Below are 20,092 nucleotides of genomic sequence, written 5' to 3'. Positions count from 1 at the left end.
AGGAATCGACGAGCGATGGGTAAGAACCACAGCATATGCAGACGAGATCCATGAGGCGGACGAAAGACGCATAATCAGCCAAACAAAGACAAGGAACTTTTTGCAAATTGTGGCTTAAATTGGACACATCCTCTAAGCAAAAAAGGAAATAAGGACATAAAAGCAGTCTCTCAGCATCCTAGTTGCAGGGTGAAGATGAAAATTGCACGCACAAGCCACAATACAGTCAGATGACTTTGAACTCTGAACTAAGACACACAAAAGCCTTAATAAAGAAAGAAGAACATGAGAAGTTTTGATCGAGGACATATAAGCTGAAGAAAAACCAATATCCTGACTCTTTCTGCACAATAACCCTGTTCGGAATCACTTGTGGTGTCCCACAGTAGTGACATCACAAAGGATGTAATCACCTACTTTGACTTAGTGCTAAAGTCATACCCATCATTGGTAGGAAGGCTCACCAGTGTCACTGACTTTTTACAAGATCCCGAAAAACAAAAAGATAATAAGACAACTGCTCACTGTCATAGCCAAACGATTTGTTCTACTCCCTGAGTACAGTGAGGATGAACCAAAATGATCCCAACACAGGCCGAAATAGATGAGCTCATCATCACAATGTTCTTTCGCATAATCGAAGATTGTACAACTCTCATTGGGAGAACAACAGACACACTCACATTTCTTCGAGATCCAGCAAATACAGAACATTTGAGCCATATTTTAGATAAGATAATCATTCTGGTTGCACTCCATGCGACCGGACAGTGCAGACATTGGGCCTCATTACATGGTAGGCGGTAAGGGTTTACCAGTACCGATAAGGGCACCGGTACCGGTAAACCCTTACCGCCTTACTACGAGGTCCCTTTGCGGGACCCGACCTTAACGGCTGGTTTTACCAGCCGTTAAGGAACGGGCCCGCAAAGGGACCTTGGTGCTAATTACGGTACCGCAATTTGCGGTACCGTAATTAGCACCTTCACAATTCCCATTGAGCCCTATGGGGGCAAAAATGGGAATGGGGAAGTGCCTTGGTAAATGGGGAATTACCGCCCCCGCTCACCTTGGAGTAGGGCGGTAATTCCGCCATCCACCAAGACGGACACAGTAAAATACCGGCGGCAACCATGGTGCTAATAGCACCATGGTTACCGCCTACCGTGTAATGAGGCCCATTGTTTACATCAAGGAAAGAACATATAATCCTGAACCTCAACAAAGGCAGGACAGATGTCTCTGTCACCAGAAGACAGCAGGTTGGCACACAATGTCCTTTTTCGCCTAGTTACTGACTTTCCAGAGCTAATGGGGAGACCAATCGATGTTGACGTCCTCACTTTCATCAGAGATCCAACTAATGTTGCACAGATGGGAATGCTCCTGCATGGAATCATACTTCAAGTTTTAACTTTTCTTTATTGGCATGATGAGAGAACAGACAATCAACACAATGCACAAGATAAACAAGGTAGCAGGTACATGGGTGGTAATGCAATACATGGGAAATACAAGCAAGGGCAGGCATAAAATCATACAAATCTGTGAGGCTCAACAATGGGCTAGTTTACTTCACCAGGAGGAGGGGAAGACAGTAGTTCTAGGTCATCCTTGGATTTCAGATAGGTACAAAATTCCATCCATACATTCTTGGGGCGAGAGGTCAGCGGGAGGGTATTGATGTAGTCCTCCTCGCACGCTTGAGTCCAGGTGAGGGCCCTCAACTACATCTCAAACAAAGGGGGGGATCGGCGCTTCCAACATTGTAGTATGCATTTTTTGGCTACTATGGTGGCAACATTCAGAAACCTGGAAACTTTCCTCTATTCAGGGTTATCCCACAGGCCGAACAGTACAGCTAATGGTTGTGGAGGGATATGGGACGCTGTAATTTCTGAGAGAGCATCTATTATGGCTTTCCAGTATGGGCCCAGTGCATCACAGGACCAAAACATGTGTATGTGATCTGCAGCTGGAGATTTACATCTAGGGCAGGTGCGAGCCTGGGTGTGTGCGAATCTGTCCAATCTGTGCGGTGTGTAGTATAATCTGTTCAGGAGCTTATATTGTATACACCTATGTCTGGCATTTAGAGAGGTGGTTCGGGTGTGTATGCACATCTTCTTCCACGTTGCGTCGGTGATGGGGAGACCCAGCTCATCGCTCCACGTATCACGTGTCGTAAGTGGCACATCTTTAGGGTTGGCCATCAGCATTTTGTACAGTGAGGACACTATCCCTCTAGCCCCGGCCGAATTGGATATATAGTGAATCTCCGGCGAGTCTGGGGGCTCACCAGGCTCGGAACACCGCTCTCAACCTGAAGTATTGTAGTAGTTCCAGCGCAGTGCCGGAGTGACCGGGACGCCATGTCTGCGTTCAAGTGGAACTTTCTAACCATCAGAGAGCTATCTGAGGAGATTCTAAAGAATTTTCTGTCCTTACTCTTCGTATCTGACCAGCATACACCATGTCCTCAGGATTGAAGCAAATTAGGGGGGTGGATTGGTAACTCACCTATTTTGAACATGTACAGTAAAAAGACTTACTGAAGTGTTAGCTAATTTGATTTTTTCCCATAGTCTAACGGAGGAACTGTATCCAGAAATAAGAGACAATCTGTCACCCGCGAGAGGAGGGAAACTTGTGGAACATCTAACACTCATGAACACAGTATTCTAAAGACAATATTGGTTAAGGAAATAATAACATTGACATTTTTGTCGAATGATCTGGATGGGGGCCCAGAACAGCAACCTGGTTCTCCCACAAGAAGAGAGGCACCCCCGCTTCTCTGGAAGAAAATGCTGCCGCCTGACTTACAGGGGCATTATGTACCTATGCATATATTCATCATTATTTTATTGTCATTAATGATCAGAACTGCATTCTTTATTGGTGCACAAAGTGTTCCAAATTCAGTGTACCCACCTAATGATGTACGCATAACACCCATAAAAACCCCCAGACCTTATATAGTCATTCCAATCCCTAGAAAATCTGATGGCAGAATGAATGAACTTGAAATGAATGTGATTAGCTGTGATACACACACCCTTGTGGTAACAAATGGAAAGGAAATCCGGAGACAGGGTCGGCAAGGGATGAATGAACTAACATCACTGACAACTACACGCACGCAAACACTGAATGCACACGAAACAGGCCTAGTGTCAATGACTACAGAACCACAAACACAAACAGCAGAGAAGAAGAGACTGCCTGCCATAAGAAACTCCCCAGCAGACGTTGTGAGAAAACAAGAGTTAACAGGAAATCCAACAGAAACCATCATACCAGAAACTCTTAAGAAAACAAGAACCAACTCGGAGAAACTCTCTACATGGACACAACGGATAGTAGACTCATTGTTTCCGTACATAGCCAAAGCAAGGGAGATGCAAGAGGAACTGAAGAACAAAACCGCAGAAACTGTATTGCAAAGCATATATGTCCCAACGAAAGGAACAAGCACCAGTTCCACAGTACAGCCATACACCAGACAAATGCCGGAATGGATACAAACATTTATAACACGACAGAGAAAGATGTATAAAGAAAGAGAAAGAGCTGCCAGAATTCGATCTACCCAAATGGCGCAGATGAGAAGGCCTGCACCATGGACCAGGATACCTGAGAATCCTCCAGCAAGAAAAAGCCATACAGATGCCTTCAGGGATGTAGTCATAGCCAACTACAGGAAAACACTAAGAATCAAGAAAAGCATGCATGGGGATGACAATGAATTAAACGATTAACTGGACAACACAGCACATCTGGGAAACAACATTTGGTACCAGCACATGAAAGAAGTTGGAAGACGAAGTTCAGAAGGGGAATGCTTTGTTTGCACACTCCTACCATACAGCATGGGGAAGTCCAAGATTTTCGTAGCTGTAGAAATCGATGTCCAGACAGCACACTGTATGTCACACGTAGCAATGTGTAAGACCAGAAGCCAGTTCATGGTTAGTGATGCCTCTCTGAAATGGGCAACTGAAGCAACTGATCGAAATGAAGGCGCTTATGTGCAGGACATAAAGACAAGAAACAATGGAAAGACGAAACACATTGTGATAAGATATGAGAAGCCTGGAGTTAAAGGAGCAGAGATTAGAAGAGAAGCAAATCAGAAGCTAAATGTCCAAGGAAAAACTACAGAAGAATCAAGGCCAAATGCAAATTTGGGGAACAGTGCTTTCAGCAGACGGATGGGAGAAAGGAGTAGTGATATGCCGAGCATGGATGGTCTTCGGTCACTACGAGCCCACCATTAACATAGTGGGAAACGGATGCAAGCCATTATGGCCAAAACTTGCAAAACTACTCACATGGGTCGAAGACAGAGGAGGACTTTTGCAGATAGTGCCACTAGAAAGCCCAAAGTTCTGTTTCAGAAATAACGGCACAAGGAACATGGGAGAGAATCAGAACTGTGGATAAGTTTTTGACGCTCCAGGAATGGTACATGTAACTGCAGTGATTATGGACCATTATCGGGTGTGTGGATCCAAAGCATACATCAGACTCCCAAGAGACTGGGGAGGCATATGCACAATAGTGAACGTCCACGTTCCAGCATTGGTGATCCCGAAAAGTGACCTGAATATTGACAGTTTCCCAAAAGCAGATGCTCACCTGAGGAAGAAGAGATCTGTGGAAATGACAACTCGAATGAAGAGAGAGAATTACTTCGTTGCCAAATCAGAAGAAGCCTTTCATGCAATCCCATATGAACACAGGCTGTTTAGCCTCCCTTCATCAGTGTTCGCAACGATTTTCATGCCAAGATTTCAGGTTGGAGCAAATACTAAATGGTTGCAGATAACCAGATGGGAGTTACTACAGACCATCAACACGACCATAAGAGGATTTAATGCGATTAGAGAAGAATTAAGAGCCATCGGACTGATGACTCTTCAGAACAGATATGTGCTTGACATGATCACACCTATGGATTGAGGAGTTTTTGCAAAAATAGGAGAATCATGTTGCACGTTTATACCATCACACGATGAGGAGAATGGAACCTTAACTGAAGCCATAGGTATGCTGACAAAATTACAGAACCAAATGATTGATGAAACTGACGAAGTAGATGATGACAGATGGTTTGGATCACTGTTCTCGTGGGTCCCACAATGGATGACAGACATATTTATGTTCCTGGGAGCCCTGCTAGTAATGATATTACTAGAATTTTGTGTTATTAAGATAATAATATCACAATGCCAGAAGACTGCGAAGAAAGCTATAGGGATGAAGATCATGATTGATGTCGAGCCAGGATGGAAGCCCAAAGACCTGATGAAAAAATAAGAGACTTTGTCAAGGCCAGCAGGCACGCGCCAGAAGATACAAAATTTCTCTATCCCAAAAAGCACAGAAACTATGTGGGAAGATGGATTTACTGCAGCCCGAATGGACAATGTCAACTAATGACCTGGAACAAGGACGAACATGTAAGAAACGCAGGAAGCCTGAAGGGAGTTATAAAGATATGGACTCCAAAGAGACACTTCTTCAGGCCATCATGTGTAGATCCAGAGGATGAAGAAGGAATGAACCCAAGAGAAGAAGTGAAGGAGAATAGAGAAGAACAGAAAAAAATGGATCTAGAGAAGGAAGTGAAAGTGGTCGATGGATCGGCCAGAGGAGGGAGTGTAGAGGAGGCCCCAAATAAAGCCTGCACTCCAATCGTCCATTTTGAAGTACCAGGAACGTTCACACCGAGATATGTGACGTATGATGAGCAAATAAACCAGCAGAGAGCCGCAATAGGGCTCTGCCCAGAACCCATTAGAAGAACAGCACCTATTGACGTACCTATACCAAGAACACCATGGACAGTAAGGTATCCATTAAGAAATCCCTACCAGCAAATGAAACGAAATGAAGATTGTTTAAGTACTGTCCCGGAAGAAATCAAAAAGGCCTTAATGGAAGACGAATGGTGACGTCACAGGGGACAGGACTGACTTGCAGATAGAAGAAATGACAACCATAGAATGATGCAGAGAGACGAAACACTATGAATAAAGATATCGTGAACATAGAATGAAAGGACAATGTCAAAATGCAAGAAGCTTAGGCTGTAAGCAGAATGAAGATATCCAACCCGCTAACACCTGTACATATGCTTGAAACGCAAGAAGCTAAGAAACCAGTGCGGCTTGCTATGCTTAAGTAGAAGAATAGAGCAGCAAGCGCCATTATAACATAATGTACCTCAAAACAAGGCACAGTATTATAAGTGAAAGTTCACTTTGCACTAAAAGCAGAATCAACTTTGGTTACTAGAGGCCAAACAAGACAAGATTCATATTCTAGCAAAACAAGAAGAGACGGCTGAATCGAAACACAGCAGATGCAATTCGTGCCAGGAGAGCCAAGGTCATACTAATAAAGGAACGGACAGTAGCTTCACATAATTGAAACTTAAGAACAGAATATCCTGCTTCTGAAAGGCCAAGGATAAGGAGGTGTGGGCAGGTGGCAAGCCGAATGAGAATCAAATACAGAAATTGCAAGAAACGAGACAAATTCATGGTGTCTGCATCACGTGACCAGCCGAGCGAGGAGCAGCACGAGTTCACACCTACGCCTGGCATCCCCCCAAGCAAGAGATATCAGAACTTTTCCAGACAGAAGATGCAGTTTCTAGGCCAACCACAGTGAGATAATTGACACTTAGGGCCTCATTACACGGAAGGCGGTAATGGTTAACGGCCACCGTTAATGGTAACGGTGGCCGTTAACCATTACCGCCTTACTACGAGGTCCCTTAGCGGGTTGGTGCTTTAACGCCTGCTTTTTGCAGGCGTTAAAATCCAACCCGCTAAGGGACCTCGGAGCTAATTACGGCACCGCAAAATTGCGGTGCCGTAATTAGCGCCTTCCCATTCCCATAGTGCCCTATGGGGCAGAAATGGGAATGGGGAAGGGCAATGGCTGAAGGGGGATTTACCGCCCCTCCAACCTTGGAATGGGGCGGTAAATCCCCTTTCCGCCAAGGCGGTGCCGGTATTTTACCGGCATGAGCCATGGCGCTAATAGCGCCATGGCTCACCGTCTTCCGTGTAATGAGGCCCTTAGTCGTTGTAGCGATGATTGATTGTAACCTTAATTGGAGAAAAGCCGGGTAGCTGAGGGGGGCACCCTGCACCTGCTGACCGTTCTGCGTGCTGCTAAGCAAAGTGGAAGAATATGCATGGTGTTGATGCCAACCCAATCACAATGGGCCAAATAATCTAGAGTCCTACAGTTAGTAGAACCAATGCGACGTCGTACTATTAGTGACGTCTACAGTAATCATTTTGGAGGAAGGGCTTAGACGCCGAACCAGTGTTTACCCAATCCCCCCGCCCCGTTCCCATATACAGATATAGCACCTATATTAAAGTTACCTTTTCCGAACCAATAGAAATGCTTATTAACTTTCGAGTGTTACACGTCAGTTATGATGAGTTTTTAGTATAAATGATGTTGTTTTTATGAAGTTCCTTGGAGTTGAAGCGAGACGGACTATCGCATTACTGCTGATTGCCATGACTCCCCGTTTTTTGTACTTGTCATTAAACGGACTCCCTTTGAGTTGTCCTTATTGATTGGTGTTGGAGTAATTGAATCTGCACCCCATTCATCGCGAGGTGCAGCTGTCTCATCTTAAAGTACTTCGGAGCAAACCCTGACTCTATGGGCCGGCCGGGGGTCTCCTCAGTACAACAACATTCACCCTAACATTAAAGTGTTTGTAAGCTTGAATATTTATATTCATTAGAAGAACCAGAAGTTGAATGGAAGAAAAATAAATGGCCCTAACACCTGCCGCTCCACTCGATTTGGGAGCCTCACTTACATTTATAAGAGCACCTAATGGGAGGGGGCGGGGGTTGAAAGGAAAAGCCTGTGCATTGACATCCTAATTTTAAAGGATATATAAAAGTTAAATGGTTACTCATTGTGTGGTCCTTTGGACTTCAACTCCCACCAGCAGTAGTCAGTATAGTGAGTAGTAAAGAATCATGGGAGCTGTAGTCCCAAAAATCTGAAGGGCTACCGAATGATTAATCATAAAGGGCCTTCCTAACTACATTTTCGTAAATATAAAGTACATATTCCTATCCCCTCTGTGTGACTGTTCCTTTATTCTGTGTGTTAATGGTACCAGTAATACTGTGTGACACTGTCTCCCACTCTCCTTTGCTATGAGCTCGCCTTGATGGCTTGACCAGTTCTACCACCAGGTGAGCCAAGGAACTAAGGAATAGCCCAAATCTAAGAGTGGGTGTTGGGGCTGGCTCCCACTCTTTCTGGGAACTGGTGGAGTCCCTTTAAAACCCAGAATGGAATGTCTGGAACCCAGTACTTAGTTCTGTTGACCGTCTCTTCACGCTCCTATGCTCCTAAGAGCGCATGTATTTGGCTAGGAGTTCATCGCCTCTACTTGATAGGGTCCAGGTTAGGTTTGTCTTTGTCCTTCCCATCTGTGTTTAGGACCTCTGTCCATGGCGCCTGTATGCCTCCAGGCCTCTTGGTTGCGCCAGAAATAAATGACAAAATAATATAAATCCATAAAATAAAACAGATGACCATTAAAAGCTGCGCCACCGATCATCCAAAACTAAATATGAGACAAAATGAAAAAATACTCACAATATCAAAAGAAAGTCCAGGCATCCCCCCCAGAATAAGCAAAAATGAAAATGTAAACTTAGTATGAAAAGGGGGATGGGTTGACTTCAGGAATGCTGGGAAGTATTTTTGTATGTAGTGGGAGGAGGGGTTTCGAACAGAAACACGTACAGGTGCACAGGTTTATACATAAAACAGAGCAGCCACAAACGGGCCAAAAAAGTCTAAAAATAAGGCCCACTTCTTGAGGTTAAGACTAACTTTAAAACAGGGACTGCAGAACGCAAATTGACAGGGAAGGACGTAGAAGGGGAGGGGGTCAAGTGCCCCAGAGAGGACATTGCGGCGATGGGATAGTGAGGGGGCACTTTTCAGGAGGGCCAGGAGGGTGAGATGTGCTTTAAGAGCTGATTTCAAGACAGGAATGCTGGTCATAGGCCTAGTTTCAGGGGTTAGGGAGATCCTATAACAAGGTCATGTAGGGTCAAGGAGCTTGAGCAGAGAATCTGATCAATGGGTGCACGTGCTCTATTGAGGGGTGCTAGTAGTAGTCAGGTTGGGGGGGCAAGACATGGATAGGTCTAAACAGGCACAGTAGACAGGTAGACTAAGTACAAGGGTGGAAGCTAGGCTTTTAGCAGAGTAAGGAGTGGTAGGTAAAATGTATTATATTTACACAGGAATCACTTTAAAATACTTCGCACGATAAATTAAGACACTTAGGAATACTTCAGAATACTTTTCAAAAGCCACTGCCTAGTTTGTAGTTGCTCGCGGTTACATTTGATACAACTTTTCCCAGTAATGACAGTTCTATCGTATTATCGGTAATAACGCACACTCACGAATATTAGCAGAAATACGGTAAAGACATTTACTCTGCATACATATATAAGATAGAGACTTTTGGGAAGGAAAATAGTTGATTAGTTTTAAACCTCAAGGTTTAAGGTTCTAGAGTCAATTTCTTCGCACAAGTCTTTTGAGTTCCCAAATGTAACCCTAGCTAAAGGCAGTTCGCAGAGGACTTAAAGTCTCGACAAGCAGCAGAATACGAAAGGTTCTTGTGAACACTTTAGAGTCTCTAGTCTTTAAGATGTAGCAAGGTTAACCCAATGTTGGAGACCCTGTTAAGAACGTGCTAAAGGGACACAAGGAGCAGCTTGAGTTAGAGGTAAGATGGGGTTTCCCTAGACACCTCTATGTGCACTCCAACGCTCTGGAGCGACTTCACGTATCAAGGTAAGAAACACCTTTTTACCCACATTATCTTAGGTTTGAAGAAAAGATTTTGGCTGGATTCTCCTTGATGTGGCAGCACTGGAGCTGACCTCCGGATTCCTTAGCCCGGTGACAAAAGGCACGACAACTGATGGGATCTCTCAGCAGCTGTCTCGAGGGAGGACCTCTGGCACGGCTTTCAGGAACTTCTCTGGGCATTCTGCAGTTTTGGCACCAACAAAGGACGCGATTCCCCCAGACAATCTTCTTCGGTTCCTGAAGTCCTGCTCTCTGTTGAGGGGGACTTGAATGGGACGGATTATATTTCTGGATGTTCACCTGGAGCTCTGCAAAGACTTGGATGGGATTCGGCCTTTCCAAGACAAAGTACTTCAAATGGGTCGGAGCTCTCCTGGTATTGCGGTTCTGCAGCTCTGGAGAAGCACCACACCTCAGGAGATGGCTCTGATTATAGTTTGCCTTGGGAATGGTTGTTCCCACCAGTCAAAGGGAAGGAGTCGTCCTCTTCGGAGTTCCTCTGTCGCACAGAATACGAGGTCAGGACAGCACTGGTCACTTCATGATGTTGCAAAGTGTCTGCAGGTGTCTCTGGTTGTCTTCATGTTCGGTTACTTCAGTTTCCAGTGGTCGACTTGCCTTTGACCTCAGAAGCCTTCACCTTTTATACAGTTCCACCACATACTCCTCTGCAATCTCTCTCAGAAATTTACAGAAAGGGGTGGGTGGCTGTCCAATCAGGACAGCCAGACCCCCAGTGGGAGCTAGTTCCCTTCAGGCACTCAGGCAGACAATGGGCAGGGGAGTGAAAAACTCCTCTCCCACGTCCTGCCTGCCCAGACACACTGGAGCCTAGGCGGGGAACCTCAGGGATCTCACCAAAGGCAAACCACACACACACAGGCCTCTCCCTCCCAGGATGGTAGAAGAAGGGCTGGCAAAGAACAACTTCACTAGTAATGGCGAAAAAAGAAAGGAACCACCAAGTTAGTTCTTGGGTGCCCCTTTTGTGCATAACCGAGGCTATGAACATAGCCTGCAGTAGACAATTACATAATAGTTGGTAGAACACGTCCACTACCACCAGCCATAACTAGGAGATTGTCAATGTGACATAAATGTCACAGGAGCAGAGAGAAGGGGGATACCAGGTATCCCCTTGGCACTCCACATAAGGTGGTGTGTACCAATCTCTCAGAATATAAAGTTTTAGGAGAGATACAAGGTATCTCTCTATCCTTAAGAACAGCAGAAAGTAAGGATACAGAACTAATCTCAAAGAAGAACCCAAAGGGTTCCCAGCAACACTGCCCATGAGGAGCTGTGGGCTGCAAAAGAGAAATACAGATGCCTTAAAAGAGCTATGGAGGAAAGTAGACTCCATAGTTCAGGTAAAACACAGAGAACAGAGTTACAAAAGGCAGAACCTATAGGAATGGATGAGTGGGAAAAGGCTCCACTCATTCAGGATAGAAAGAAAAAGGCCCAGAAGTCCAGCAAAAAGTGCTCAGGGTCTTACTAGGAAGGTTATGAAGCATAAAAACGATAAATCTCCCTAACACCCAGTAACAATCTCCGGTATGCATTAGGTCGTACCCAGACTGCTTTGCAACATAAAAGGTAAAGGGGTGAAAACATGCAATACCAAGTCCCACCCATGTTCCTGTCTGTTGTGGATCAAAGGGTTCCTCTCGTTAATGGAGCTCTTTGTGGTTCCTGATTAAAGCGACAGGTCTCCCTAGAAGCTGCAGTGAGACCAGATTTCCTGGCTTTGTCAAACCACATACTCGTACCTTTTGAATGCGGTCCCCCTGCGGGGATGACTACTGTAAACACGCAGCCCAAGACTTGAAATTTCACTGTCAATCGATGCTGGCTTCAGGTTGATGCAGTGCATATGAAAGGTTTTTGGGGTTTCCTGTCTCCTTTATTAGCTTCTGCAGCCAGGCCCCATCTGTGCCTGTTTGAATTACCCTGTGAATAGTATTCCAACATCGCTGTCACCAGCTACAGGGCTCAGAAAAAGGACAGGGCAGATCCATGGATCCTTTGTCAGTTAATCAGGCTGGCCACGGCAGGAGGAAAGTTTGCCCCCCCCCTTCTGTAGATGCATTGTGTACTCCACCTTTCAGATCCCAACTAAATATGACAGGAGGGAACTGCGCCTGTAGGCTGTGTCCACCCAGAGTACATGTGTCTATGTGTATGCTATGCGGTGAGAATAGGAAAATGTGTGCGGATTAGCTCCACACATTTTCTGTATTTTTATCTACCATCATTCAATTTTGAATGGTCTTATTCCACACAGGATCAGATGAAGAGGTTTTCCATTTTGGAAGGGTTGAGCTTGAGGAAGTGTGTGGCCAACCAGGTGGTGATGATGGAGAGGCAGCTATTGAGGATGTGGACTTGTGAGGGGGATGAGATTTAGACGTATATCTGCGTGCCATCTGTATATTGGTGGAAATGGATATTGTGTTTGCTAAGGGTCTGTCCAAGGGATTCAACATGTAGATTGAAGATGAGTGGAGAAAGAGAGGAGACTTGAGGGACCACGTACTTCACTGGGATGAGGTCAGATCGAAAAGGGGGCTTGGAGACAAAGTGTGTCTTGCCAGTAAGGAAGGAGGTGAACCAGTTGAGGACGGTGTCTGAAGGTTTCATCCTGTGGTGGATAGGATGTTGGCTAGAATGGTGTGGCCGATGGTGCTGAAGGTGCAGAGAGGTCAAGGAGTCCAAATAGTTGCGTGTGTCCTTTGTCAGTGATGTTGTGGACGTCATTGAGGATGTGAGGTGTGGCAGTCTCAGTGCTGTGCCCAGGTCAAAAGCCAGATTGGAAGGGGTTGAGTGGGTTGTTGGTGGTGATGTGTCATTGTTTTTGGGTAGTGACAAAGTGTTCCATGATTCTGCTCAGGTATGGAAGGATAGTGATGCGGCGTGAGGTTGGGAGATGCTTTTTTACAGAGGGGTGAGTTTTGTCCAGTTCTGAGTGCAGAGTGGAAAGTGCCTTGTGAGACGCAGACGTTGATGATGTTGAGACTTTGGGGAGCAATGATGGGGACGTATTTTATTTATTGCATTTGTCAATAGCACCCAGGACCCAGCAGTATCTCAGCGCTAGATTACATTGCTTACAGCAGTAAGAGATAAAGAAGCTACAAAAATAACAGCACGGTACAGTATCAAAGGAGGGTGCCGGTTAAAAAGCAAGACAAGCACTCGGTTACTGAGAAATGCAGGGAACGTATTGAATTAGTCATGTTTCTTAAACAAGGTGGTTCTGAGTTTTTTTTATGGACGATCAAGTGGGAGGACACATCCTGTAAGGAGGTGGGGAGTACGTTCCATAAGGTAGGAGCTAAGACAGTGAAACTAGCACCTCCGGCTCTTTGTCTGGTGAATCTAGGTGCCACAAGGGGGGAGCATGTGGAGGACCGCAGGCAGCGTGGGTGGTGTTTTTTGGATAGGTGCTTGGCACGGTACGCATGAGCCAGGGGTGTTGCTAGGTCTGGAAAAGGTCAGGGGCTAAGCTAATGTCGGGACTGGTGGGATTTGGGCTAGCTATAGCCTTTCGGTTGTAGCCCCTGAGCTTCTATCCGATACTACAACCAAAAGACCCAGGGCTATGGCCCCCTCATTCCCCCCCTAGCAACGCCTCTTGTAGGAGCAGTGTTGTGAATGCACCGGTGGGCGATAGAGACGATCTTCAACTCAAAGCGTGCCTTGCCGGGCAGCAAGTGAGCTTCGTGTCTCACCAGTGATATTTGGCCGGATTTACTCTGGCCCCAAACTGCCCAAAGGGCATTATTTTAGATTATTTGTAGTTTAGCAACAATTTTTAAGGATGTTTCTGCGAGGATTACAGTGCAGTAATTCAGTTTACTCCCTATGATGGCTCTGGCAAGTGTGAGGCAGCATTCAGAGGAAAGGAATTTTCTGGAGAGGTTAATGAGTTTAGTAGAGTAGGCTGCAGAGGAGGAGACTGCGTTGATGTGTTTGTGCATGGAGAGTACAGACTCATGGTGGACTCCTAGAGTTTTGACAGAACTAGAAACAGGTGTAATGTTTCCATCGATAGAGAAGGAGGTGAAGGCCGCTCAAGGAGTTTAAAGCGATGCAGGGATCTTATGATAAGGCGCTCCGTTTTATCATCATTTAGGCATAGGTGGTGGGTCGCTATCCATGCCTGAATGATGCTATAAACTCGGTTGATGTTGGCAGAGCCAAGTTCATGGTGACCTGTGAGTTTGAGAAGTACTTGTGTATCGTCAGCGAAGTTAGTGTAGGGAATTTTGAGGTGGTCGAGGTGGTCAAAGAGAGGATTAGTGCACATATTATGTAGGGTGGGTGAGAGGCATGACCCTTGGCGGACCCCGTAGGGGACGGGAATAGGATCGACTGCTTCCAACCCTGCAAAGATCCTTGAGGTTTGCTCGCTCAGGAATTAGTTGATCCAATTGGTGGCATCGCTAGAGAGGTTGAAGGTGGAGGTGAGGTGGTGACATAGGATATCGCGATCTACGAAATCAAACACTGCGTATAGGTCAAATAAAATGAGGAGGCAAGATCCCCTGCATCGCGGATGCTGTCCAGCGGAATCTTAAGTTCCAGGAGGGCTGACTCTGTGCTATGTCTGGGTCTGAAACCTGATTGGCACTTGCCAAGGAGGTTGTGGGTTTCCAAGTGGGTTTGGATCTGTGTGAAGGCGGTACGGTCCGGAATTTTCAGGAGGTATGGTACTGTGTTCATCAGACAGTAATTGGTGGGGAGGCTAGGATCAAGTGAGGGGTTTTTTGAGGAGGGGGATAACCCAGGCTTCTTTGATGGAGCTAGGAACTTTGCTGGGGGCAAAGGAGGCATATATACATCAGGCGATGATGGGTGCAAGGGGGCTGGACACATCTTAATGAGATGCGAGGGGTAGATGTATCCTTTGCAGTTGGAGGTTTTAAGGCGATTGATTGCGGTGAGCACTTCGGCTGGCGAGAGCGGGGAGAAGTGGAAGGGGGGCGGTGGGCTCCACAGGGTTGATAGGGGTTGTGGAGGGCGCAGTGTTGGTAAGCAGCACTGATCGTTTGAGGATGGTTTTCTCCCTGACATTGTGAGTTTTACTGGTCAGTGCGGACTGGACGAGAGAGCACCAAGCTTTGTCTTTTGGGAAGCTAGCAATGGTCGGGCTGGGGATTCTAGCTCCTTGAGAATTTTGAAGAGCTCTTTTGTGTTCCAGCTGACGTCATTGATCCTAGTATTATAGATACTAGCTTTGGTCATCACAATTGCGTTTTTCTAGGATTTGGCAATTTTGCGAAAGGCTGTTTTGTGATGCAATTGGATGTGGCTTGAGGTGGGCATGCATCATCCCGGGTGTGTGCAGGCTTTGTTTTGGTAGTAGTCTGTGGCTTGAGGTGTGCATGCATCATCCCGGGCGTGTGCAGGCTTTGTTTTGGTAGTAGTCTGTGGTGATGGGGTGGAAGTTGTGTCATGTTTTGTAATAGTTGGGAGCTGGAGTGGGAGGGAGAGAGCAGAGGAGAGTGTTTACCCAAATATGTATTTTGAAGTTGTAGTATTACAGGAGAGCTATGCATACTGCAGTGGATCGGCGTGTGACAGGTGAGGGTGGTGGTTTCGAGAGGGATTTGACAATGTTGAACCATTCTTGTGTGTGATTTGTGTTAGCTTGGAGTTTTGGGAGGACATTGGTGGCTTTGGCATTGAGTATGGCTGTTTTGTATTTGTTGCAGCAGAGTTTGAGCCGTGTTCTGGTGGCGAGGCATGGGTTCTTTTTTCAGCCTCTTTCTATGTGTCTGGCTTCCTGCTTGATGGAGAGGGGGGAGTTGTTGAGCCCTGGTTTATGGTTGTGGCAGAGTGGCTTTTGTGATTTGAGGAGGGCCATTGTGTAGCATGCCTGTGTGAAGATGGTGGTGTACTTGTTGAGGGGAGTGGAGGGATGTGGATATGGGGTTGCGGGGGATGGTATGAGAGGTGCTAGGCTGTGTCAGTAATGTGTTTGGTTTCTTTGGCTGGGGGTGAGGGAGATGTGTGGCAGGTCGAGGGATTTTGTGCAGTAGAGTGAGTGTGAAGGGGATTGCAAAGTGGTGTGACCACGACACCCAGATTCGATTTTCCACAGACACAGTATTTTTGCTTGAAATGTAAAGGTCCAGGGTGCTGCCGGCTGTGTGTGTGTGTGGGCTAGGTGATGAGTTATGTGAGGTCATAGAGGGTGAGTGGAGTGATGATGCTCTTTAGTATAGGGTTGCTGTCTGGATGCCTACTGGATGAGAGAGGGTGCAATGGCACGTGGCAGGGTTGGTGAGTGGGGCGGTGGCAGGTGAGAGGGTGAGTGATGGGGTGATGCAGGCAAGGGGAGTGGATGTTGTAGGGAAAGAGATGATGGGGTGCGTGGGTGGGACCAGCGACAGAAATCTAGCGTGGGTGTGATGACAGAGAGTGGGGTGGGTGGATGAGTTAGAGATGAGATGTGTGGGAGACAGAAAGAGAGGGGATGAGGAAGAAAGAGAGTATGAAATGGGAGAGTGAGTGTGTGTGTGAGAGAGAGCAGACAAACTTGAGAAACTTTAGAAAAGGTGAGACAACTGCAGAAAGGTGTGTGGGTATCGAAAGACTATGGTCTGGGGGTATCACACATAGAAAGACTAAGGTCTGGGGGTATAACTCATAGAAAGACTAAGGTCTGGGGTATCACACAAAGAAAGACTAAGGTCTGGGGGTATCACACATAGAAACATTAAGGTATGGGGTATCAAACATAGAAAGATTAAGGTATGGGGTATCACACATAGAAAGACTAAGGTCTGGGGGTATCACACATAGAAAGACTATGGTCTGGGGGTATCACACATAGAAAGACTAAAGTATAGGGGTATCACACATAGAAAGATTAAGGTATAGGGTATCACACATAGAAAGACTAAGGTATGGGGTATCACACATAGAAAGACTAAGGTCTGGGGTATCACACATAGAAAGACTAAGGTATAGGGGTATCACACATAGAAAGATGAAGGTATGGGGTATCACAGGTAGAAAGATTAAGGTATGGGGTTTCACACATAGGAAGACTAAGGTATGGGGTATCACACATAGTAAGACTAAGGTCTGGGGGTATCACACATATAAAGACTAAGGTATAGAGGTATCACACATAGAGCGATTAAGGTATGGGGTATCACACATAGAAAGACTAAGGTGTGGGGTATCACACATAGAAAGACTAAGGCCTGGGGGTATCACACATAGAAAGACTAACGTCTGGGGGTATCCCACATAGAAAGACTAAGGTCTGGGGGTATCCCACATAGAAAGACTAAGGTATGGGGTATCACACATAGAAAGATTAAGGTATGGGGTATCACACATAGAAAGACTAAGGTATGGGGTATCACACATAGAAAGGCTAAGGTCTGGGGGTATCACACATAGAAAGACTAAGGTATGGGGTATCACACATAGAAAGATTAAGGTATGGGGTATCAAACATAGAAAGACTAAGGAATGGGGTATCACACATAGAAAGACTAAGGTCTCGGGGTATCACACATAGAAAGACTAAGGTATAGGGGTATCACACAGAAAGATTAAGGTATGGGGTATCACACATAGAAATACTAAGGTATGGGGTATCACACATAGAAAGGCTAAGGTCTGGGGGTATCACACATAGAAAGACTAAGGTATGGGGTATCACACATAGAACGATTAAGGTATGGTGTATCAAACATAGAAAGACTAAGGGATGGGGTATCACACATAGAAAGACTAAGGTATAGCGGTATCACACAGAAAGATTAAGGTATGGGGTATCACATATGGAAAGACTAAGGTCTGGGGGTATCACACATAGAAAGACTAAGGTCTGGGGTATCACACATATAAAGACTAAGGTATAGGGGTATCACACAGAAAGATTAAGGTATGGGGTATCACACATGGAAAGACTAAGGTCTGGGGGTATCACACATAGAAATACTAAGGTATGGGGAATCACACATAGAAAGACTGAACATCTCGCTTTAAAAAAGGAGGCGGGATGAGAAGAAGGGGGCAGCTCTGGGAGCTTATAGCACAATGAGGAAAACTCCTAAAGTGAATTACTTCAAAGTATACACCTGGAACGGATCTACAGCAGGACAAGATAATGAGTGATAGAGCCAATTAATAGCAGCCAAAGGGGTCAGAGGTGAAAGAGGAGGAGATTGCAACGGCGCTTCCGAAAACACTGCCCAGCCATCGGAGCTGTGAACCCTCAACAGAAGCACAAGGGGTGGGCGGGGGGTCATCGATGCAGGCTTCAAACACAACCTCCACAGGATGAGAGGCAAGAGAGTGGGCCAAGCCAGCAAGAAAGAAAGATAAAAAGCAGCAATGAACGAGAGAAAGGGAAAGAAATAAGCAAAGCTACAACACGAAAGAGAGAACGAAATAACTAGAGAAGCAACAAAGACATGACGAAAGGGAAAGAAACAAAACTAGGAACGGAAGGAAGAATTAGAGAAATCAAGTCACACATTGAGAAAGAGAGAATGAAAGCGAAACACCACTAAAAAACTAATAACAGGCGAAGAATAGGGAGTAAACGATCAAGAAAAAGAAGGCAAAGAAAGAGAGAACGCAGGAAAGGGCGGATGGAATCCCTCCAGCGGCGGGGGGTATTTCGACGGCAATCTCTGACCTGAAGGCGTGAGGGTCGCGGTGGCAATGCCCAGAAGCTGCGATGCCAGGATGAGGAAGTGCCACAGCGCCAGCGGCATCTTGCCCTCTTGCACGTGGCCCGAGACCTCGGAAGTGCGCGTGGGCCCAGGCGTGCCGAAGCAGGTGCACACCGAGCCCAGAGTGCGGGGTATCGGGGTCAGGCACTGCTCCCCTAGCGGGGAGACCTCAGGGTGCCGGCACAGCCACTTCTGCGCAACACGGAAGCGAGGAATGAGCATAGACCCCTGGCTGTCACTCTGTGCACTGCTCGAGATCTCTACCCATTTCCTGTGCTGGAAACTCCCCCTCAGGCGTCAGTGCACACCACAGAGTCAGCAGAAGGGCTGCTGCCCAGAGGTGCCGACTGCCGAGGAGGCCCCCTGCACGGCTGGCCACTATCCCACCGCAGACTGGTATCAGTACCCCGCTCTGTCTTCGCCCCACGCCTTGACCCATACCTTGTTGGGGCAGACTGAACCCCCATTACCTCTTCTTAAGGAGCGACCAAAGATTTACCCCCCTTGCACTAAAAGGTTCCCTGTCAAGCCGAGCCTTAAACCCCTGGGGAGACATGCACCCCTCCCCAACTGTATCCATGACTGTGAAGTATTCAGGGGTAGCACACAAGTCTCACCTGCCTCTCCCCTAGTACCAAGTCTCGGGAGGATAGCTCAGAGGCAACGTGCTCGCCTTGGAAGCAAGACAACACGGAGCAACACAGGTCGATCTCCGTCTCCGCGCTTACAAACCTCTGGGGATTAAGCGCGTTATAAATAACCTATCATATCATACCATCCCTACCTGGTGCAGACTGTGCATCATCTTGACAGAACCCATATCAAATGTCTCTCACCTGTCTTTATTCTTTGTAAAAGACACCAAGCTTCTGTGCGCTAAAAATAACTCAATGCTCCAAACACAAGGATGCACATTGCAAAAAACCAACAAAATCCTGCGGTCCATCAAACTCGCCCTGCTCAAGGGCTCTGGGATGCTGCAGACAACTGATCACCAGGGCCAAGGACAACTACCACCAAAACACCAAGGCCAAAGGCCAACAATGAAAGCAGAGCCCTCTGCAACGCCATCAAGCACTGCGTCAACCCACACGTGCCACACTCCATCGAGAAATCCACGGCCATCAAACCGTTCTTCATCAACAAGATCAGCAAGATCCGCCCACCAACAGATAGACTGCAATACCAAAACTGACACCACACTACACAGCCCATCTCGCAAACCCATAACTCCCTGTGCAACTTTCAAGACACTCACTATAGATTACATCACTGCCCCTCTAGCATACCTCAAGGCCACATTGTATGCAAACAACATCCTCCCTGACACCATACTCAAGACTCTTCCTACTAAAGCACTCCTCCCTTACCTGACAATCATCACCAGCTCCCTAACTCGAGGGATCTTTTCCACGACCCTCAACACCACACAAATCCTCCTGCTCCTCAAGAATCCAACACCCGGACGACCTCAGCAACTACCGCCC

The 20,092-nt window shown here is 46.5% G+C and overlaps 1 protein-coding gene across 1 annotated transcript in view; it reads right to left on the bottom strand.

Annotated features, from left to right (window-relative positions):
* The window catches only part of IL2RG (interleukin 2 receptor subunit gamma), a 507,701-nt gene extending 488,873 nt beyond the window's left edge, over positions 1-18,828 (bottom strand). Inside the window, exon 1 of the mRNA XM_069612395.1 lies at positions 18,569-18,828. Coding sequence (XP_069468496.1) covers positions 18,569-18,827 — 259 coding nt within the window. The 5' untranslated portion in view covers position 18,828. The remainder of the gene's footprint in view (positions 1-18,568) is intronic.
* Between the last annotated feature and the right edge of the window lie 1,264 nt (positions 18,829-20,092).

The sequence above is a fragment of the Ambystoma mexicanum genome, chromosome 5p (genome assembly GCF_040938575.1).
Source record: "Ambystoma mexicanum isolate Mex_15411 chromosome 5p, UKY_AmexF1_1, whole genome shotgun sequence".
Taxonomy (NCBI): Eukaryota; Metazoa; Chordata; class Amphibia; order Caudata; family Ambystomatidae; genus Ambystoma; species Ambystoma mexicanum.
Note: the sequence above shows the minus strand (reverse complement) of the source record. Positions and strands in the feature narration are given on the sequence as shown.